This window comes from Ptychodera flava, chromosome 22, assembly GCF_041260155.1.
Source record: "Ptychodera flava strain L36383 chromosome 22, AS_Pfla_20210202, whole genome shotgun sequence".
In the NCBI taxonomy this organism is placed as follows: domain Eukaryota; kingdom Metazoa; phylum Hemichordata; class Enteropneusta; family Ptychoderidae; genus Ptychodera; species Ptychodera flava.
The window spans coordinates 14,175,726-14,200,590 of NC_091949.1; the positions used below are offsets into that span (position 1 = coordinate 14,175,726).

The window sequence follows — 24,865 nt, forward strand, 5'->3', positions numbered from 1 at the left end:
TGGTTGGTAGTATGTTGCTGTCTTAGTTTATTTGCTCCAGTGCAAACAACATGGCTTCCAACTGAATGACGCCCTCTGCATCCAGTGTCCCGCAGTCTTGATCACTGCTGCCTTTGCCATGGATTGGGAAAATACCACCAAGGATCACATCGCCAGGAATGTACACCTACATGGTACAGGCCAGAAGAATTACATGAGAGAGACACACCTTCGTATTGGAAGAGTTATGTCCGAAGAGGAATATTCAATAATGCGCAATTAATTCCTTCTACAAAACTAACTTTCTCTGTTGCTTTTAAAAAGAGCAGCTTCTTTAGTTCTAAATAACCAGATATTGCTGTCACTTGAAAAATATAGCACAGCGTACCGGCAGTCTGTACAATATTTTAGATTGCCGTCATATTGGGTCGAATACATTAGAAAAGTGTATTTTCAAATGAAACCAATCCTTATAAAGTCATACTTGCAAACAGCTATGAATATCATTATATACAATATTGAAATGCTAAAAATAAATGTATCATTATGGTTGCAATTTGATAAGAATGCCAGAATTGTTAACAATCATATATGCAAAATAAAAGATAATTTTGAGCGTACTTATGGTATTTTATGAATTCCTTGCCTACAGATCAAGTACATAAGACAACACAAGATCCTTTTGAGATTTTTTGACACTTAATATCTGACCAACCTTCTTTTCCTCAGCTGTCTCACACTGGGAATCTGTACACGGACTGCCACATTCGGACACAGGTAGGTCTGACCCTGTTTTGGGGTCATCACCTACCCACATGGTCACTTTGCTGACATCCAAGCTCAAGATGCCAGAAGTCCAGTTGCCAACCTGTAAAAGAAAGACAAGGTCAACTCTAGAGGGCAGAAAAAGGAAGGCCTGAATTTTTATATGGATCAAGCTTGTATTGGTGTTTTCTGTATGGAAAGATTATTGTATAAAATTATTGAAGGCTCATAAAAGGTAACTTTGACAATTTTTACAGGTTTTTGTACCATGTGTAAGCTACAGTTTCTGGGTCTGCTTCCCACTGTATGTTGAAATACCTAGTACTCAGCTTGTCAACATCAGGGCTTACTTTTTGAAAATGGCAGGAGAGCTAAAATTCACTCTCCTGAAGCTATCCGGGCGAGTGGTAGGCGAGTGATTTAGCAGCTCCCCTGAAAATAGTCAGGTGAGTGAAAAAAAAAGTGTCATCTCTTGTGATTTGAATATGGCACTGCTTAAATTAGGAGAGTGACTGAACAGGTCCCCTGAAAACAGTATGGAGAGTGCATGAATAAAATTTATTATGAAAACAATATGCACTAGCCGTCTTTCTTATTGTTATGTAATAGAGAAGGGAGAAAATATGGCACAGTACAATAAATTACCCACAATCGTGTTTGCTTTGTACCAATGACGTCAATTTTCTTATAACTTTTTCAGTTCTGCATAAAAGCAATAATATGCAGACTCAAGATAATTGATTAATTATATTTATTAAAAGTACGTTGAAATATTGTAGTATAAATTTAAAAGAAACTGTTAAATAACCATAAAAGTCACATTCTGCTGGTACTACAAATGCCACAGTTTTGGGAAGCAAGTTATGACCAACTGAAGGGGTCATTCTCTGAAAAAAGTTAGCATGTAAATTTCTTTCGTCTTCTATTTGGAAAAAATCAATATCCTTTTGTTTCATAAAACTGGTGCAACGAGTCTCACTACTTTCAATCACTTTATTCTGTATTGCTGAGGACACAATCAGTGGAAAATTTGCAAAAATGCTATCTCCTCTCTCAATCAAACACAATTTTCTTATTCCTTTGTGTCTTTAAAAGTACTCAGAATTTTTACAACTAGTCCAAGAATTTATCTACACATGGGAGACATGGTAGACTTCACAGGGGAATCTACGTTGGTACAAATCATGATGTATTATGGGCCGGGATTATGGGCAATCTGTAGTACTGTGTATGGGTTATGTATTTTGATAGATGGAACAGGATAAGCAGTGTTCTCCCACCCAAATGTTCATAGCATATTGGCTAACTTTCAACATTTTTCGAACAATAAATATGCAGAAATGTGGCCTCTGTTGTATTCATGGATAAATAGATGAAGTTATACTTTTTAAAAGGACGTGTAACTTTTTCATGATTTTTTTCATACAAGCCTTTTAAAAATACCATATGGTATGCACATTAGATATATTGGCATTTAGACAAAAACCTACCAAGACAACAGTGCTGTCATCAAACATGTTTGGTTTTGAACATGGAGGTATTTTTTTACCTCCATAGTTTGAGCTACGCCGAGTACGCGAACAGAACTAGATTTTACACTGAATCGTGCTACCAGCAGTCCATAGTCAAGTTATGTTTCATTTGTTTACGTTTGCGGCCCGCTGAAACATTCTGCATGCTCGTTGGTCTTGCAACCAAAGTTAACTTGGCCGATTGTTACCGCGATATATCGAAGTGATCACAAGTTTACATTTCACAAAACAAAACGAATTTATCATAACAGCCACGTCGAGGTACACGATCCGCGGTGTGTACACTCGAAGGCTTAGAGGGCCGAGGGCAAGAGGTACCATTTTACGACAGTCACAGAAAACTCCTATGCTGTACGCCAAAATGTCGCAAAAATGTACGTCTTTTAAAGTTTTACGGTAGAATGAACTCATGATCGTTTCGTGATCTTTTTTTTGAAGTATCGGGCATCTCTCCAACTTTTCAGAGTCAATTTAATTATTTTAAGCTTTCAAAGGACCAAGAGACCTAGCAGTCGCTCAGGCTAAACTGTTTAAATAGAGATTATGCATTTGTTTCCGCGAGTTGCGACGTGTAGTCCCAGTCATCATGTCGTAGACATTTTCTCCACGTTCGATCTCGATAGCTTTATAAGCAATATGATCCTCGTTTGTCACGCATATTTTTCCTATGAAATCTTGCTGCGGCAGGATAACCGTTTGTGTTTTGAACACTTCGAAAGAATATGGCAGCCAAGAAAACGGAGTTGGTTTGAGAATGTGAGAATGAAGGGCTGTACTTTGTACATTTGTGTATAAATTCCGAACCGTAATGGTGCTATATTGAAGTGCTATAGGCCCGCCGCCGATACACTATCACTAGACGAGTAGTATTGTAATACTGTATTACATTGTTGCACCTAAATCGATCCATTCCATTGCTAGAATGTGCTTGCCGAGAACGTAATTCATGCTGAAGTGAAGTGAACTGAATATTGAAAGCACAATATACGCTACACCATGGATGTCTATTTTTTACATCCATGGCTACACTGTGCTTCGCGCGTCGATCGGAGGAGATTAGAGTATGTTACATTTTGGATACAACGTGTAGTGTGCCTTTGGTCTCCAAAACTTGAGTCCCAGCCGTGGCGCGAGCGGCTAATCGCTCTCGCGGAATTTGATTTGCGCGAGCGGTAGGCGAGCGGAGCGATCGCTCGCCTCAAAAGATAAGGTCTGCAACATTAGCTGAATTTGTGTGTCCTGCATTGTTTGTTATGATGATTAAATTTGGGTCTCAATTTGAATTTAACTGTCTACAACAACAGTGCACAACAATTACAACTACCATAGTTTACATGCACTGGGTGTGCATGTACTACTGGTATGTGCACTTCTGCCATTATTCTACTACAAAAGAGATATTTCCTTAATCGTATAAATCTTATCACTCTTTGTAAGTGTCGATTAGCATGATTAGTTACGTTTACTGATCAATTTTGTTTAAACAAGACAGAAGGGGCAATTCATATACCCTGGGTATTCACTCATACAGCACCCTTTCCTTCATAGAAGAATAAAAATTTGGCCCTACCTCACATGCTTTCTCAATAGCATTGTTACATGTAATATGTATGAGAATCACATGACATTAAGGTATTATGTGCCTCGAAAGTGAAAGACTTTAACTTTTGCTCAAACTTTCCTCAGTGAAACTTTCGGCCATTCTCCTACTAAATCAAGAATCAAAATCGGGGGTCACCGTGCAAATTTTGGTACTAGAGAAACAAATAACCCAAGATTTACCGATATTTAAAATTTAAAATGGCAGCCATCCCTGTGTGAACTCTATAGAGAAAAAAAAAATTCAGATTTTCAAAAAAACTAAGCTGGTAAAAAGTTTTCTTACACCGAGAGCTTTAAAGTGAACCCCCACAAGTGGGTATATCAGAAAAGAATTATAAAAGTTTGAGAGTCCGAATATCTGTCCCCGAGGCACGTTCTACTACCTTAAGGTCGTGGGCATCACTTACCAGAGAGAAGACAGAGCCGTTATAATTAGCAATGTCATATATGGGAGCAATATCACCGTTCTCATCAAAGTTGACCTCCATCATGTTATCTGTGGCTTGTAAGGTCACTTGTTTTAACTTCTGTAACAATTCATCCGAGTCGACAGTCAGCATCTCATCACAGACGCCGGCGTGGTTTATTCCGCACAAGGAGTCGTGGAGGTCCCTGACGACAGAGGAGAATGTGTCTATGGCATTCAGCGTAGTTGGAATATATGGGTAGGAAATGTAACTGCTACTGTGCGAGTCAACAGCAGTCTGATCACATTGACTTGGATACTTGGATGATCCTGGAAGATTGCACTGGTACTTCTCCTGCCAATATTCCGCAAACCACGGATTTGACTCCGTGCTGACTGTCTCCGGGGTAAGGCTTCTGAAGTAGTCGTCAAAGTCCTGAACGTTGACTGTGAAAATTGCGGGCGCCATACCCATCATGCCACGAGCTGCAAGCGGCGCCCCTTGGATCAGAACTATCGGGTTTGTCATTCCTTCGTAGCTGAAAAACCACTGTAAGTCCAAGTGCCCGTTTTCCTGCGCCGCTTTGAGAAGGTACCCAGCATGCTCCTGGGTGACAAAGGCCACAACTGCTTTTGCATTTGGCTTCCTGCTGAAGTCTGCTAAGAAACTTTCAAACGCTGCTAAGACTGTTGTCTTCTGCTTGATCCCGTGTTCATTTGCAAAACATATGCCCTGTTCACCTGCAATGTCTTTAAATGCTTGGAACGCCCTCTGGTGGTCATCTTCTTCCGTGTAGATGACGTTGACATACTTCCAACCAATTCTCTTAGCAACGTCCACCATAGCCTGGGAAGAGGTGTGGAAGATATTAACAGTAGTTTATTGACTAACATTTGTATACAGCTATTTAGTACTTTGGAAGAATTGTTTATGACTACTATGATAGACCCTATTAGAAAAGGTCCATAGTAACACACAGTTGTCAAATGCTTTCATCACATAAAAATTTGATCATGAACAATAGCAACACTTCTGTCAGATGTATCTTGGCACTCATTCAGGGCTGATAGCCAGCAGCAATGTTTAGCCTACATCATTGCTGTATAACTTTTCATGTATTTGACTTAATTTTGGTGCTGTCTGTGAAATAAATTCCTTGTTCTACTCCCAACATCATGTTTAAATGCCGAGCGTTAAACACACCAAAAGTGCACAGATGGGAGAAATGTCCAGTATTATTGCTGACAAATAACTTTCAGTTCTAGAATTCAATTGTCAACAACAGCATTGCTATTTATACACAATAGGCATACTGCAGTTTTCCAAGATGCTCTCAGACTCAACACATTATGAAGGAAACTTTTACTTGTTAAACCAAAACAATATTATCAATTAAATTACAGCCAGTGACCTTTTAAAAGATCAGAAACTTTTGATGATTTCTTCATGATCTTTATTTTGTATGTAAATTGCAAGATCATATTCTTATTCAAAAAGCATGTTGAAATATGTATATTCAGCTTGTCAATATTACATAGCATCTACATGTGTCAAACACACTGTTATTGTTTAAAGTTGGAAACTTGTCCGAACCAGATTTCACTTGTCAACATGAAACGTGTCAAACACACTGTTATTGTTTACATTTGGAAACTTGTCCGAACCAGATTTCACTTGTCAACATGAAACAATGCTGTCTGTACATGTACAGGCGGAGTTGACAAGCTGAATACTGAGTATCTCATCATGCTTTGGGGAGTAGAACAAGCAATTATGGTCAACATTAAGAAACAAAAATTGTAAAAAAAATCATCCAAAGTTACTGGCCCATTAAATTAATTTTTTGATAAAAAATTTTTCAAACAGTCTATGTTGGTTTTTCACTGCAAGGATTATCCTACCAGGAAAAATAGTACGTGTCACTGAATGTAGCTTGTTTCGTTGAAGAGGTCACATACTTGGAATTCATTCTCACCTGTGCCTGATATTTATCTGATGGAACTGTGCGCAGCAGATATGGATACTTTTCTTTATCGCTGAGGTCAGGAGCAGTTCCACCATATGATATCTGCGGTGTCCATGCATTAGTCAGCAAGGAAGCAACTGCTCGTGACGTGCTACTTATTTCATCGGCCACCATTCCTGTGTGAGTTTTGCGAACAAAGCTATAATTACTGCAACTAAGTCCTGCAAGATCACCATTCCCCCATCATCCAGTCCTAATCATTTTTATAAACGTGAAGTTAAACCAGGCTAAACCAGCTGGTTCAACTGGTGACTAATGGGCACAGTTCAGTCAGCTAAACTGTACAATGGTGATGTGAGGATTGTCACCCCCTGGGTGTTAACCAGTTAGGGCTGGGTTATAGAGTTCAGGCAAGTGGCTGGCTTATTGTTGTACTATCTCCAGGGGGTGACTGCCCTAGAACCAAATCCTGTAGTTTGAACTCCTGGTGTGTCTTGTACTAGTATTATCAGCAATTTGCACGGCGAATGTAATAATTTGTGGGGACAAATCCTCCTTGCTCTATTAGATTCATATGAGACACCGAAAATCCCGGCCCACAAGGTACTCTATGACACATTATTTCTTGGTGAGAATTGAATATAGCATTTTATTAACCTTCAAAACCATGCAATAACAGACATTTTTTTGCTTTTCGAAAATGAAATACAGAACTTTGGCAAGAATACATTGAATCCACCTACAGTGATGTTTTCACACTGCCAATCCTTTTGACTGATTTTGATTGTACAACCTGGCAGTGGCTGGTCTAACAAATTTTCTTTGCCAGCATGAAAGAAAAATCATTCAATATTAAACTCTTACCTATGCGAAGTTTTCTGTTTGGACACACATCACCATTGCTGTCGATTACATTGACCCTGTCTCCTAGAAATAGCAGAGAACGTTCCACTGCGATTTCTTCTGATCGACAACTGTCCCAGGCTTCCAAACCTATAATTGAACAAAGGTGTGCTTGAAGTTTGTGTCTGAATGCAACCTGATTAAAATCAGATGTAGAGTACGGTGACGTCTTCTTATGCATACGAGGTATTCTCTCGCTGTCGCCCCCGAGAGGCGACAGCAAGAGAATACCACGTACGCATATAAGAAGACGTCGCCGTACTCTACATCTGATTTTAATCAGATTGTGTCTGAATGCAGAGGACTTAATCATCAGTTTGTTTGTTCTTGTGTATGTTGTTATTTGCTATTAACCCTTTGAGCGCTGTAATTTTCTCCCGCCAAAATTTTAGTGCAAAATTTTACCAATTTTTATGAATTTTTCTGTAATGTTTTGATAATTTTGGACCAAATGGACATCACATTTCATTTGCTACGGTTTTTTCTCAAAATTTTGGCAAAAATCTGAGAAAAATTGACTGGGATTATTTTATGAAGGGGACAAAAATAGACTTTTGCGCTCAAAGGGTTAAACAAAATTGAAGAATACTGCAGTAAATGTGTTGCTGTTGTTTTAATCACACTGGCATCGTTGAGCAAGGGTGTAAAATGTTTGGCACTGCACTGTACTCCCAGCCTTTGTGGAGGGACCACGCTAGTACTCACAGCAAATACTCAATACTACCCAATTACTGTAGGGTTCCTTTACATGGTGATGTTTGCAATAACTGATACAACAGCAACAACACATTAGTATTTTTCAGTTTTTTACATGCCTTGTGTATCAAACGTTGCGTGCTCTATAGGATTCAATGGTAACTCGTCGATGACGTTGCGGGCGGCATAGTCATCATTGGACTGAAAGTGAACCGGAACTACTTTCAACTTGACAACTTTTTTGATGTGAAAATGTTGAAATTTCATGTTTTGAAAAAAAAATTGATAAACCGCATAACAGTAGTTTAAATATATCATTGCACCATTTGATGATGAAAATCATTCCATTGTTAACGGATTTTCGTCTGAGATGGAAATAAAGCATTTGATTATCATTTACCAATAAACCTAAATATTCTGAATGAAAGCTGTGTAAGAGAGGCATGTAATAAAAACAATTATAGCCCAAACAAGGACTATGTACCCTCGGGGCAGGAGACAATTTGCCCCCTTACGTCAGGCAAATGGTCACCTACCCTCAGGCTCATCTTCCCATGTTTGAGCTATAATATATAATATTATGTTTAAGTCAACACATTAAAACAAGACCGACCAGGTGCCTGTAAGTTCCCTGTGAATCTGAAGGGAGGGTCATTCAACAACTATGGGAATTTTTATCTGACCATTTTGGCAATGATGAAAATCTGATATAGTATTAAAATGTGCTGTGTGGGGGCATGGAGGTATACCTCCATGGTCGGGATTCTTCAAGAATATGTGGAAAAAGGGATCATAGTAATACATCACAGACTTACTGGAGTTCCATAGTCCACAGCTTTTCCCCTGACTTATTTTGTGTGGTGCGGACCACAGGCTCTTAACTCAATGCAGGCGAATCGCCAGCCTTCACTGATGCAATATTCTATTGCATCAGTGACGGCTGGCGGTTCGCGATCGTCTGCATTGAGTCGAGAGCCCGTGCCTCTATGACCTTTCCCTACCATGTAATACAATCATGATTGAACTAGTGCGGCAGCATGCCCACGCCTGCGTACGATGCTGTGTGTTTCCGGCGTTTAATATACGGCCATTGTAGTGGGAGGCCGTATACCCGGGCCGTATATTAAATGCCGGGAACATACGGCATCGTACGCAGGGCTAGCCCACAGGGGCCCGGAGTTGTCAGTGTAGTATTGAGACGGGGCCCCTTCTATCACCTGTGGGCTAGCCCTAGCTGCAGTGCAGTACACTGTTTGTGGAGGGACCGTGGTTAAATTCACCTGTCTTGCTGTGTACTTACTTCATAACATCTCTGTAAACTATGTCACAGCACAGTAACTTGTGATCTATTCCGTTCTCGGACTATGGCTATGCGCCTCATAGACTTGTGTACATATGCCTCTCAGGCATATGTACAGTACACACGTCTCTGGGGCGCATAGTCCAAGAGCGGAATAGATCACAGGGGACTGTGGTCACAGCAGTTGATGATGTCTGTCAACCAGGCTGAATCATATATCTAAAACTGCTGACTGGAGACTGGCGAACGAAAGTCCACCTCGGGTCGTCTTCCCTCCTTGCATCCATTGCTCCTTGGCAAAAGCTGAGAAGCGTGTGAGGGCGCTTCATTTTGCATAGCTTCTTTTCGCCCACTTTTCGCCCAGCTTTTCATGGAAGGTGGAATAGTGTGCAGCATGTAGCCTCTCCTGATGTGCAGCGTGCTCGCAAGGTTATATATAATTGGTCGCTTGCCACAATTCACAGCGACTTAGAGAGTCTATTTGTATTATTCACTGATAACGGCAAGATTCAGCTAACCAATTGGATAACAGCTTCCGAGACGCTGCACATCATAAGTCGCTGTGGATCCGTTAGCACTCCATCCCAAACGAGCCTGCATAAAAACTTTTACGGTACCGTTGCAGTCTGATAGAATTACATTTTAAGTTTCTTCAATACTAAATACTCAATCTGTCAGCAATGACACCGCGAAAAGGTCACGCGTTTTCGTCAGCCATCAAGTTCTGCAAAACTGAGGGCAATGCAGTGAGAATGTAGGCTTACTTTTTTCCAATCAAAGTCCATAAATTAGGGTAGGTTGCCATTTTATAATGTCACGAATGAAAATCTTCAAGCACTACGCATCCCCAAATGTCTCCTTGGCAACAGATGGTGAACAATGTGTCGATATTAGTATTATACTGAAGGATTATCTTTGAGGAGGCCAAATTACCGTCTCTCTGCCAAAAAGAGGGATTGTGGCCAAATGCAAGATTGAAATGGCTCTGGAAGTGACCTTACCGCTGAGTTCTTTTGTGGCCATTGGTAGTGAAAGCTCGAGATTTTGCTGTTTGACAGGTGCAGAGTTTTGCTTAAAAAATAAGTATTATTCAGAAACTTTTAAAATATGGCTGGCGGCTACAAATTGTTGTTACATAAAACTCGCAGACTCATACTGACGAAAATACCAGGGCGTAAAAGTCACGTACACTATGTGCAGGTAATGAAAATAGCTGATTCACTTGTCGTCACCTTCCTGACTAAAAATCATATAGTTTCAATAAAAAAAATGTAAACCAAATTTGACACTGCGACTGCCGACCAAGTGATATGCAACGAGTTGAACAACGCCAGACGCATGCGCGACAAAACTGACACTCTGACGGGTTTGGCTTTAGGATGATCTTCGGACAAGGTGAAGAACATAGTGTCATCACATATTATGGTGTTCTCGTTTTTTCAATCCCAAGCATTCTTTCTTGAAAGTAAAGCAGGCGATTTGATCACAGGTAGTAACCACTATCGATGGTATGATCAAAGCTGTAAAGAAATAAACAGTCACCACCGACTGAAAACATTGGCAGTACTATTAAATTATAATTACACTTTGCCTTACCTATTCTCAGACCTGGAATGCTGTAACGTTGATTAAACCTGGAAACAGCAAACTTTGCGGCTTCCAAGATTTGGATGGTATCCACATCGGAAATGGAGCTGATACATTTACCATCCTCGCTGGAATGAAACGGAAACAGAAGCCCCAGGATGACTTCGCCGTCCAGGATTCCCTTTTGTGGTTGGCTGCAGTTTTGGGCTTCAGAGAGGTGGGTTACTAGTAGGGCCAAGTAAATAACGGCGAACGCGATTTTCTTCGTCTCCATTCTGTGAAAGCTAAAAAATACAAGACAAAATTTATAAAATATAAACTCAGCCAGTACGTATCTAAAGTGAAAGGTCTGTCAATGCAACTGCACGGCTTCAGGCTAGGCAACGAACTTGAGGCGAAAGTGAATGAAATGCGTGCTTGTTTGAAATTTGCTGTAGACAAGCACGTCAATATAATGACGTACCAGTAAAGTTTACTATAGGTGGAAGCAGGGGAAACTTACTAAACTATACTTTCAAATCCAGTTTGTTGTGAATAGGTCAGTCAACCATGATGTTTTCCTTAAGGACAGAGACTGAAGTAAAAGTCAGTGGGTTTGAGAGATGTTGCGAAACATTGGTTTTAAGTTACAGATAAGACTCGAAGACTACTAATAATTCAAAGAGGACTTTCTTCGGGATTCTAAAACGATGATAGTAGCACACACGAGCTGAAATGACGATACAGAAAACTTCAAGATTCTCCATTGCTTGAATAATTATAAATGAGAGAACGGTTGAAGAAAAAATCCCGAAGTCGCCAAGTCCTTTAAGGTTGTAAGAAAATATAAAACAAAATTAACGTTACGCAGAGTAGCCGTGATAGACAAATCGTGACGTAACCGTGCTAGAATATATATATATATATATATATATATATATATATATATATATATATATATATATATTATAGTCACACACACACACGCATATATAGTATTACGTACCTTCGTTGCATGGTCAGCAACACACAGTTTTCCTCATACAATCTAAAATTCATTTATGAATGCCTGTTTTCGAACTTTACACAGCAGGAAATAGCAATACCTCAGCCTTAATCAACTGCCTACATGAGTTCAAGCAGTGTGAACCGCATAGAATCAAATGGTGTAGCATATATTTCTATGAAGATGTGTCTTAAAAGCCAACACGGGAGCAAATTTTCTCCTCTACTCAGGAGGAGCAGTGTTTGGTATGGAGTACTTTCGACAAAATCTCTTCCTCTTTTCTTTCTGTGAATGTATAACTAATTGTAGCATAGCATACACAAACTTAGGAAAATGACGATATAATTTTAATTTTGGAGTAGTCTCTCCACCTTGAGAGATAGCGCGAACGTTTTGGCTACCAACATGGCGTAATGTTAAGTAGGCAGATAGGGAGGAAGGTGAAAGGCAACAGATGATATCGATGATGACATCATTGGTTAGTCCACAGGGACTGTGGTTAGTCGCTTATTAGTCCCCACGGACGAAGTCCGGGGGGACTTACAGATTGGGTCATATCCGTCCGTTCGTCCGTCCGTCCGTCCGTCCGTTCACGCAGATATCTCAGACATGCCCTGGTCAATTTCTTTCAAACTTTGCACAAGGATAGTACCCTACCCCATACAGATGCACGTCGATTTATTTCACAATGTGATCAAATTTGGCCGTGTTAGAGGACTTTTTAGTTTACACCTCCATAGACCCTCATGTATAAGGCAGTTCTCCATAGACTCCCATGTACAGGGCTCGAAATTAGCGGTAGTCCCGCGTCCACAGACTACCAACTTTTCCCTGGGGCTACCAAAACCCATAAAATGGTAGCCCACACGGACTACCAAAGCCTGGGACATGAAAGTACTAAGTGGGCGACATGATGTTGATCGCTGTGAGATGACCAACGCTCATACAGTCAACCCAGCTGGACACAGAAAGGACATGTCGAATTCATTGTGACAAACTTTCAATAACATATCATTATCTGAACTGACGTACTTTGATGACAGGCTCGGGAAATGATGGCCAATGAAAATTCACTTTCATAGTCATTTAATCACAACTTATCAGTCCCTATTACTGTGGTTTTACGACTTATCCGGACACCAAACTTGCTAATTACCCAGCAACTTCGCTGACGATATTGAGACTTTGATCGGTAATTACCAAAGCACTTCGGTAATTCACCTCAAACTTGATACTTGATCTGGCTGCATGAGTGCTCCATGGGGTACACAATGTGTATACAAAGTCACTGATAAGTATCATACTAGTGCCATAAACTAATTTGTGACCAGGGGTTGGCATTCCACTGAACAGCATTCCTCAGTAAAACCAACATATGTACATGTGTGCTGTTCGTCCGTGTTACATGTAAAACTCAACTATGGAGAGGTTAGGAGAGTATAATGGGTCGTTAGAGTTTGTTAAATTACTTTTCAGAGCAGAAAAACTATTACTAACGTTAAAACAAGGGGACATTGGAATTTCTGTTACAGCATTGTGAGGAAAATCCTACATTATCCAGTTTATTTAATCCTATGACCCTCCGTCTCCGTCACCTAAATAGAATATTCCCACTCCACGCATCCGCCATTGGTTTTCCTCCTCTAAAACCTGCAGTTTCATTCATTTGAAGCAATTATCCTTTCATCTGTGAAGAGTTTTTACCGGTGACTATTACAACTTTCACTGCCAGTTGTTGTTTTCATAAGATGCAGACCATTTGATACTGAGTACGCTGAGTTGCTTTTACGTGCAGGCAATGCAGATGCCACTTCACAGCTCACACTGTGCTGTTGATCGGCAAAGTACAAGACGTCTTTGTTTCACTTTTTTTTATTTCAAGACATGATTCATGTGAAAATTTACCAAATGTCACTGATGGGATTGTGTTTTCAATTTCATCTGATGCAGGGATATGAAATACTGTGTCAGTTTAGCTCGGAATCGTTTTGCTGCCTTTTTGGCAATGGTTGTCTATCAGCATAAATGTGATCGAGGAATGCCCGTTCATGTAGAGAGATTGAAAATCTTTTCTGTATTCTAGCTTCCTTTACAATTTCTTCGGGTGTAAGTCGATTTAGGAAAGAGATTGAAAGTTTGAGTGGTGTTCAATAATTGTGCCTAAATCAGCACGAATTGAGCGGAAAAAAGTATATTTAAGTAGGACTGTTCAATCAGGCATGATGTCCATTGAAGTTACAGAAACCTTTTTGGTGCAGTGGCCAGGTTTACTGCAATGCAAGTTGTATTTGTCCTGTGCCATTTTCATCACTTTGTTCAGCAATTTTTGTATGGGTACACTGTTGAAAACTTTGAGTGCAAACTCATGTCTCAAATTGGCTTATGCTATCACTGTATGCACTGAGATGTCGGCGTCTGTGTTTACACTTTGCCACCCATGGAGTTACTGCAGCCAGATCGAGTATCAAGTTTGAGGTGAATTACCAAAGTGCTTTGGTAATTACTGATCGAAGTCTCAATATCATCAGCCAAGTTGCTGGGTAATTAGCAAGTTTGGTGTCCGGATAAGTCGTAAAACCCCTGTAAACACAAAATTATTCAAACTGCAAAGAAAAAACTGTCGGGCCATCCACAAATTACGCTTTCCGAAGCGTACAATCTTCTCATTATTCACAGTGAGAAATCAGAAAATTCTGATTATCAGAACTATGTTGCCAGAATTTTGGAATATGGACCGAGTTGTTCTGTGTACAGGAGAAATTTCCTTCAGTTCAGTGAGTGATCTCCGTGTGTACAGATCATGGAGAATTGTTGGTAGCCTCACTGTGTAGGCCATCAAACTTTGAGGCGTCACCGTTTTCCACTGCACATGCTATACCGTTCTCCTAATGCTATGATCTGCAGGTATTGATGTCAAATGACTAGAAAATTCACTTACTGGATAGAATCATGCAAAATAAATTGTTCATTGTATAGATATAAATAAAAATATCCTTTACAAAAAAACCCTCTTCAATTCATGCATGGGCTACCAGACCTTGTCGTTGGGTTACCAACTTCAAAAAATGGTAGCCCAATGGGAACACCAGGGAAAAAAGTTAATTTCGAGCCCTGCATGTATAAGGCAGTTCTCCATAGACTCCCATGTATAAGTCAGTTCTCTATAGACTCCCATGTATAAGGCCAAGAAAAATAAAAATTTCGTTTCTCATCGTATTCATATTGCAAAAAGGATGCAGTGACACAGTTTTTAGTCCCCAAGGAGCAGGGGGCTTACAGATTGGGTCATGTCCGTCCGTTCATCCATCCATGAGTCCATCCGTTCACGCAGATATCTCAGACATTTTGACAAAATGTCACGTGATTTCGGTGACCTTTGACCTCAAATATACATATTTGTCCATAACTCGGTAACCACAAGTGCTACACCCTTCATATATTTCATATATGGTATGATGGGACACCTTATGACGCAACATATTGTACCTCATTAATTATGCACATACATGTATCTAATTTTGAGCGAGCCAACAGAGCTAGAGGTCTGATTTTTGGTATAAAGGGGTAACTTAGCAATACAATTTTTTTGACAAAATGTCACGTGACCTCAAAGACCTTTGACCTCAAATATACATATTTGTCCATAACTCAGTAACCACAAGTGCTACACCCTTCATATTTGGTATGATGGGAGACCTTATGACGCCACATACTGTACCTCATTAATTATGCACATATCTAATTCTGAGCAAGCAAATAGAGCTGGATGTCTGATTTTTGGTATATAGGGATAACTATAAGATAGAAAATTTTTGACAAAATGTCATGTGACCTCGATGACCTTTTACCTAAAATATACGTTTATGCAATAAATAAGTAACCAAAAGTGCTATGTCCTTTATATTTGGTAGGATGGGAGACCTAATGACAACACACACTTTACCTCATTAATTATGCACATATCTAATTCTGGCCAAGCGAATAGAGCTAGAGGTCTGCTTTTGGCATATAGGGATTAATTTGCAATACAATTTTTTTCTTAATGTCACATGACGTCGATGACCTTTGATCTTGATTATACATATATATGCATAACTCAGTAACCACAAGTTCTATACCCCTCAATTTTGATAGGATATTAGACCTTAAGATGTCACATCTTGTACCTCATTTATTATGCGCATATGTATTTCTTGGCTGGCCAATACAGCTAGAGGTCTGATCTTTTTTCCCGATTTAGAACCACAACTTAGACATGCCTCATGTGTTTCAAATTGGGAACAACGACATAGACCTATGTGCCTATAGATCTCAACATATACACTCCAGTGATACTTCTTAATGACCACATTTCCCTGCTCCATCAAGACTAATACTCCTATTACAAGTGGGGACTATGTCATTGTCAATGACTTGTTTATATGGTAGCCAGCCCAGGGTGACAGTTATACGCACACGCGCAGGGTTTGTATACCCCTCCCTCCCTGGGCCACGGCTTCTCGTGCAATCAAACACACGCGCAGCATTAGGCTCTCTGTTCTAACTATAGATTTTCAACACTTCCAAACAAACATTGTGTCTTGTTTGATGCAGTTAGATTTTACTCAGGTAGGTCTGCAAGGCGAAGCTCGACAAATTACATTAAGGTGTATATGAGCACAACAGCCGTTGCCAACGACGGAAGTGCGGGTAAATCCCGTTTAAAATAAGGTCACTAGTGTTTACTTTCAAGGCTATCAGCAACGTTATGGTGAGGGTACATCCAGAATCGAGATAATTAATTCCAAGAAACCGGACATACTCGGTCGTGCAATGTTTCAAAATTATTTACATATGTCATTTGTTAAAGAGAGTTAGACGCGAGAACAATGTCCCCTTATACCATGAAACATGTCGAAAACCAATTAGAAGAGATAGTGCATGTTCATACTATTAAAGGGACTTCTAGCCAGAGGCGCATCACACACGTGAACGGTGACAATCATACATAAATGAAACAATTAATCGTTCTGTTCTCAATATTACGTCGGCCTGACGGGGAAAATTGGACCTTATTAAAACTATAGTGTTTCCATCCTACATTTCTTTACTGAAAACGTTAAGAGAGAATATATATATATATATATATATATATATATAGAGAGAGAGAGAGAGAGAGAGAGAGAGAGAGAGAGAGAGAGAGAGAGAGAGAGAGAGATTGTGTCGAGGTAGGTTGATGTGATATTGGTGTTGCTTGCACAACCGAAGATGCAGCCACTGCAACTACATGGAGATGGAGAAATGAATTCATCTGGTCGTGACCATGACCGTGGGGCTAAGTTGTGAATATCGGAACGCATCAAGACAAGTCTGCTTCAGGACAGAAGATTACCAGCGAGTAGTGGCAGCAATCAGGGAGTTGATATGTCCATACCTCGCACATTTGATCGTATGTGTTTTTAAAAATGTCGGAACATAAAATTATGCTGTCCGTCTAAGCCTGAATCCCACCTGCACCATTGGCGTTCAAATATCTCTATATAGCACCAATGGTAATTAATATTGTCAATGACAACGATATTGTCAAAAATCAGTTTCAATCTTATATACAAAATTACGGCAAAAACATTGCCTCGACGCTGTTTGACACATTAACGTCAATTACTGCACTCATGGCTGACACCCACCTGTTGTCCGCCAACTTTCACGAAATTACAAGCTTTCACGTCCTGTCTGCATGGGCAGCACGTTGTCGACCCAATCACCCACTGAACTATATGCACTGAAACACAAATATGCGAGACTGAAGAGTCCTTGCCCATACGCATGAAGGGCATGGTGACACTCCCAGCTTTCTGCCACCGCGCACATTGTATTCACAACGCAGGGATTTTACATATGAATTGTTGTATTATTTATTCTGGTCTCTTTCGTCAGCCCACGGTGAGGTCTGGCTTTACACAGAGATTAGCCTTATATTTGAATATACAGTCGAATCAATTTCTGTTTCAACTGTATGCATACTAGGTAAAGGTATACCAACTCTCACTGGGCATTAACGAGTACTGAATTGTTTGTTGCTGACAACGGACATTTTATTTTTGTGTCCTCAAGTTGGCAGGTCAAGGATGAAAACGCCGTTTAATTTTGGGTCGGCCTCGCTCCAGTCTAAAGTTGAATATCCAATTGGCAATTTGCACATGTATTGAGGGTCTCTTTTACTTAACGTACAATGCCGCACCCTATATACATAGTTATTATATCTATCCTGCGGAAGCGAGCGAACGAACGAGTAGATGAGCATTCAGAACAGCTCTCCTGTACGCCCGTATACTTTGATATTATTTTCACGTCACTTTTCTGTGAAATTTGAAGGATGACACCGCCAACTTGCTCAAGAAAAGATTGAAGTGCAGCGCGTCAAACCACAGATCAGCGAACAATATCGCGAATGTGGAATGTTGCTCAGTGCGCGACACTTACAAAATTCAGTTTGACCGTTCATGCCGTTAATATATCACGTATGTTAAAATGCACATCAAAAGATGCAATTTGATAGAGACATCGCATACAAGTCTCCCGTGAGGTATTCCCCTGCTGTGTTGTCCATGATCTAAGCCTATTTTAAAACAAAATACCAGGCACCAAGCTGTTCCAAACGAGTATGACCTACCAAGGCTAAGCATATAGTTCTGCACGGACACTTTGAAAAGAAAAACGGGCTAGAAATTATTTTATATCTTTAAGACGCACACTCGCCTTCGTATTCTGTAGTGCAAATCATATCATGTTCAGATTTGAGAATAATTTTGTGTTGTGTTTTCTGCCAACAAAATGGAACACTGCAATTAACCGATCATTATTATATATATATATATATATATATATATATATATATATATATATATATATATATATATATATATATATATATATATAATCGCATGCAGGGTCTTCGGGGGCGATACAGAAAGCTGAACACTGTCGGCCGATCAATAAACCAGAAGAACAGACGACACCTGGCGAAAATTTTGCTAACCCCTGTATAAGCGTCTACCCCGAGGCTGTCCCAAAGCGTAAGGGTCCACATCTGCCGATGTAGGCGATGAACAGTCCCTCGTGTCTGACCTCGACTAGACTGATCTGCACGTCGATCTAACATGTCCTGCTGGCGCCCTCAAAACTTGGTTAAAGTTGGTATATGTAAATAAATTCGAGCTAAAATAGCTTATGATGCATGTATTTTTATTATTTCATGTACTTTGTTGAGCCCAAGTTGGCAGAAATTCATCACGGATCATGGCAAACGCGGTCTGAAAGCAATCCAGCTGGTATATAATAGTTACTCCATGATTGATCGCTTTCGCCCCTTTCACGTATTTTCAACTGTACAAGTGAAATTACTAGAATCACAGGCTTTAGCCAAAGCTAAGACGCTCTGTATAAGTCTTGTGAACGTTTTGATGCACTCTTTTTGATTCATACATTTTAACGGACATTCATATACACTTAGATGCGAATAAATAAACACAAACAGTCACACACAAACATATATAAACATATATTCAGATCACAAACACACACATATGTATACCCATATGTATAATATTCTGTATACATATTATATATATATATATATATATATATATATATATATATATATATAAATTATAAATCGTAACAGTATCATGCCATGATTATTGTTGTATTTATAGCTGCTGTTGTCCAAAGAGCTTTATATATATTTATTATATTATGTAATTTTATTATCATATAAATAGGAACACTGGACTTCTATGGCTGATTAATGACAGCCGTAACTGGTATTCGTAGCCATGACCTCGAAATCATGAAAATATCTTGCGAGTGTAACATTTCGAAGGACTGACAAAGAAAATGTACTGTTACACATATTTGAATTTTTTGTTTTCTTTGTTCTGAAACCATGAATTAAGTGCAGTGCGGCATGATGATGCACACAAAGTTTTACCACAGTTTGTGAGATACATTTCTGTCAGATATTTAAGATGTAAGTATTTCAACATTTCCCTTGAGTTAAAGCGTATGCGGGATTGCGAAAGTTTTTGTTGGCCAGCATTCAACTGTACAAGGGCTTAATATTTCATATATAAAAGTGGCTTACATAGTAGTTTCAATTAAAGAAAACATTATCGTAACTGAACAGCGTTCATTGTTGTTTGATTTCGAGATTTAGCAGTACTGTATAAAAGCTTACAGGAAGTACTTCTATGAAGTAAACGTGTTTGGCAGTTAAATCGATAGAGGGATCAAGTTTCTCAAGGAAGCATTCTTCCACAACAGTTTTAACTTCTGATATTTTGTTTCTAATTAATATGACTACGCGGTTGAATCAATATGATATCAGATTAAAGTAAAAAACGCGTATGGCAATAGATATTGTTCAATTCTTCAAAGGAGATATTGTTCAGATCAACGCATATGAGCACAGCGAGTCAGCGACCCGAGGCATTTTGGAGGGACTGTGTTTCAATCTAAACTTGCTTAAACCCCATCTGCATAAAAACGAATGGACTTCAATTACTTGAAGATGGAGGTTTTCTTTGTTCGTGCTTCTTATCTTGAAGGATGAGACGGACAGCGGAGTTTTGCGATTTGTTCAAATTGAAGCATTTCATAGTTAAGCGAGAATTGTAAGTGAAGGCGATAAGGGATATGTTATCCGACACATGAAAAATCCAGGGTTATACGTTTATCCTTTCTAGCGGTGCACAACGAAACTCAGGGAAAGGTACGCAGTGCGGTCATTTTCGTAATTTCGACGACTGATATTGCTTTTCCTTCTGTCTGTAAGGCAACGGCTATTGACGCGTTGCGTACTATCACTTTTGCAAGGCGGAAATCAAGCCATGACCCACGAGTATATACCTGGGTCAGTCCAGCGACGGATGACCGTCTCTCAGTGCCTATTTATTTCTATTTTACTTCCTTGTATTTCCGTCTTATCCGAGGAAGACGAAATGGCAGTTTTTGATTTCCTCATTTGAAGAATTGTTGTATGTGGCAGCATAGACCCTCTTTTATTAGGGTGTGCAGTGGCAGGCGTAAATATTGGAAACACCTGTTGGATTTTGATTTCTATCAGACGACATTTTCTCGCAACCATTTCTGTAAAATGGCGCCCAGCGGTTGACATATGGTTGAAGATGTAAGCATATTGCAGGGAAACTGAAGAAACATATTTACTTTCATTGTCACCAAATCAAATCCGTATGAAAACTTCTCAAAGTTTTTTTTTTATCTGACAGTTCATTTTTACCATGTGTCGTTATTGTAAACTCGCCTTCGTTACCTGTGTTCCTCATACTGATTTACACCAAGCAAATGCATCAAGTGTTTAGTAAGACGACAAAGTGATGGCTGATTTTAAGTGACATTTTGATTTTTTTTGTACTTGACAACAAATATATTGTCTTTTTCTTCTTGACCATGTATTATATAGAATTCGAAGCATTATTCTAGAATAGTAAACAAAACGAATTGTCCACAACCTGCAATCATGATATTGAAGACAAAATTAATTCTAGTCCAGACTAACTTTTAGCTACCAATTAATGAGAAAAAATTGGACGTTGCTCGCATACATAATGTGTTGACAAGTGGAAAGATATGAATGTCTACATGATTTTAAGACTGTGGAACAGAAACTGCATTCAATTTTACAAACAGGCCAAAAGCACCATTGGAACTAATTTGATATGATTGGATTTTCATAGTTTTCAATTTTTTTTCTAAAAAGTGTCATGGCCCTACAGATAAATGTTGCAGTATTACAAATTACTCATAAAAACAAGTGTGTAACTTAAAAAGGAAAGTAGATGAGGTTACATTTGCAGATTAAATCCACATCACTTCACCATCCAATTATCCGTGTTATTACAACTGTCGGACATTTAATCATTTATAGTTAAGTCCATTGGAACGCTACCGCCACTACAACCTGTGCTAACAACAACAACAACAACAACAATAACGACAACAACAACAACAACAACAGTAAGGTCATCATCATCATCACCGTCATCATCATCGTTCATCAGTGATGACATACATTTGCAATCTTTGAAAAAAAATACTTTCAACATAGTATGGTTGAGTTGTGACTCCATTGCTTGCAGTTTTTGAATTTCATTTGTACACATGTATCGGGGTTCTAATCGAAAACAGATTCACATCTGTGACACTGAAGCAGCACTGGAGATTATTGATAACTTGGCAATCAAAAAATTTTATGGGGAAACAACTATTAATTATAGACCCCATTCGGTGTATACGCGTGCTGCGTTCGCTAAAATGGGATTCATATAGCCGAGTCACTTTCTCTCTCATATACATTTTCATATAAAACAGGCAAACCCGGAAACAAAGCATTGTTTATAGCGTGAAAAAGTTTGCTCAATATATGCTTGGCAGTAAAAATGTACTGACACAATGAGAACCCGCTGTTCGTTGCGCCACATTTGTAAAAGGGCGTTTAAAGGACGATTCCAGTGTCGAGTCTTTTATATATATGGTGTGTACTTACGAAGAGTTCAGCGTGAATGGACTCCAGTCAAGGTGAGAAGTTGAAAGTGGACTGTTTTGCGGTCGGTGTGACAGCTCTGACGCTATGTTCCAACATCCATTCGCCGACGATTCGTCTGCCGAGCTCCAACGACTGGTGAACGAGACCTGGTAATGCTTACATGTAGTACCTTGAGAATCACAGCGTGCGTTATTATGAGTCACACAGCGATGCCTTACTCGTGTGAGGCAGTACTTGGTACAGCTGTGTTTCGAACAGAAACTAGCCCGTGCGCGAACGGGTTCGCGACCGGTGAGCGATCTATCCTCTAAAACTATCAAAGAACTGCAGACTCGTCCGTTTTTGGCCTAATCATCCGTATATCATTTATGATTCATAACTTCTGCCTGGACGACATGCGCCTGCGGTATAGCAGTGGAGAAAGTTGACGTGACTGGAATAAACACCACAGACTGCTTGTGACTTTACGACGCGTCGAGGAATACAAGGGCCAATTGTATTGAATTGATCTTACTTTCATATGCAAAGCTGCAATGCTTGAGTTTACGAAACAATCACATCGGCTGACCCTTTTCACGGTCGAACTCTTACGCCCCATAGTATACATAAATGTAAGAGCCATGGAGTTATGGAGCCGTGTACCTCGCGATATTCCTGAAGCATATCCCAGTTTTGTACAACCACGACAGCCTTCAAAGAACAAGTATAAACAACTACGATAACAATATCACGAAGAACAAGACCATTTTCTTACAACAACAAATGCGTGTCCTTCACATGACGTGACTGACGCTTTAACTTATTACCCTCGTGGTTTAATGCATGGGTGGGGTAGAGTACCGGTAACAGTGTTTAATGTGTGAATGGGAAAATGGCGAAAGGTGAGAAAGTTTAATCCAAAGAGAAAGTGTCGCTAAAGGAAAGTACAACAGCGGTGCAGTGTGGAAATAAAACCATGCAAACGACAATTTCAAAATCAAGAAAAAACGCAGAGCAACAAACGAATCGAACAAACGCAATGCCAGATGATGACGCTCCTAATGGTCTCTCGTAAAACATGACCTTAGGGAGCCGTCATTATTTATGGCCCGGGGGGTCGGAGGAATCTGAGGGGGGGTCACTCAAAAATCGAAAGCTACAAGGGGGGTTGCTCAAAAGTGGAGAACAAGAAAGGGGGGGGGCTACTCAATTTTGTTGACATGTATTGAAGCATTTAGTGGAGTTACGAATTAATACAACAATAATAGTAAAGATATGTATATTCATACCCGGTATTTGTGTACACACACACCACACACACACACACACACACACACACACACACACTCACACACATATAATATATATATATATATTTATACCACTCATGGTCATGTGACACATTGTTCTCACCGTACGTTTATTATGGCAACACCAATTGTTCTTATGCAAATAAGTAAACCATTACGGTCCATTGATATGGAAATTAGTAAACCTTACAGTTTAATGAATAGACTTCATTATCATATGAATACAGTCGTAAGGTTTACTACTTTCCATATCAATGCACGCGTAAAGGTTTACTTATCTACATACAAACGAAAATCAAACATCTGGCAGATTGTACACATGGCAACTTTTAATGAACTAGCGAAATTACATTTCAATGACAATTTATCACCGTGTTGTTTTGAATGAAAATATGGCCTGATGAACTTGTGTACCAGGTTATTAAACGTAGTGGTATCTGACGAGCAGCACGGAGAATGGAACTTTTCAACTTTTACATCAACTTTTGTCACAGGTTGTGGGATTGTTAAGCGTTAGACACTGTTTTCTGCAGGAAACTGCTGATACGCAGTGAACGTGCGAAATTCTTCATCAAGACAATGACTAGTGCATTCTTTAAATAGTTGTTCATCGAAGCTCTTATTCAAAGAAGTTGCTGCAGCAATCTGAATTTAATGAAAATAATCAATAATTGAAAAATATTGCCGTCGAAAAGGAATGACATTTGAGCGGAAAGTAATGGAATCCCACTCTTGAAACTCCGTTCAAAGGACAACACTCAGCGGGCGGGATAGACCCATTGCATCGAACGTTTCAAATATTATCATGTCATATTAAAGTGGCCTTTCAAAAACACGATGGAAGAAACGATAACGGTCACGCCGGGAAAATGTGAGAAAAGAAATGAAACTAACCTGCCCTAATGGCCGGTATGATATCCAGATATTCCACACATCCACAAATGTGGTCGGTTCCTGAATACTTCGCTGGTTTTAACTTCAGTTGTTTTAAGTTTTTCGCTTCGGGTACGTCCCCATACATCCGACACTGACACGCCTGACCGGGTAGACCTGCGTGTATTTTGAAGTACGCGAGATTCTTGTATTTCAGTCAATTGTGTGCTGTTCACGGGAGCAGGAAATCTTTAACGTTCCTGTTTTGCCGTTAGGTTAAATCCTCTCCGTCATCCAGTGGTATCGCTCTGTCAAACTGCGAGCAAAACCTTTCCACTTCGCTTGAATACATTGTGTCGGAGATATATGAGTATGCGTCCATATTGGTGGCCTGGCCGATACACAGTGACATGCACATGCAGCATACCACGTGGCAAA

At 39.6% G+C, this 24,865-nt stretch overlaps 1 protein-coding gene across 3 annotated transcripts; it reads right to left on the reverse strand.

The window, feature by feature from the left end:
• Nucleotides 1–15: 15 nt before the first annotated feature.
• Nucleotides 16–23,325, reverse strand: LOC139122745 (metabotropic glutamate receptor 3-like). Of its 3 annotated transcripts, none has more exons than XM_070688426.1 (7): nt 22,266–23,325; nt 10,747–11,021; nt 7,116–7,244; nt 6,261–6,427; nt 4,286–5,131; nt 695–847; nt 16–166 (listed from the first exon to the last, which is right to left on the reverse strand). In XM_070688426.1, the coding sequence occupies exons 2-7, from the start codon at nt 11,009–11,011 to the stop codon at nt 23–25; spliced, it is 1,704 nt and encodes a 567-aa protein (XP_070544527.1). In that variant the 5' UTR covers nt 11,012–11,021; nt 22,266–23,325; the 3' UTR covers nt 16–22. The 3 variants fall into 3 exon arrangements, with proteins under 3 accessions (XP_070544527.1, XP_070544528.1, XP_070544529.1); XM_070688427.1 differs by lacking the exon at nt 22,266–23,325 and adding an exon at nt 17,389–17,543; XM_070688428.1 differs by lacking the exon at nt 22,266–23,325 and adding an exon at nt 11,240–11,395.
• Nucleotides 23,326–24,865: the final 1,540 nt, after the last annotated feature.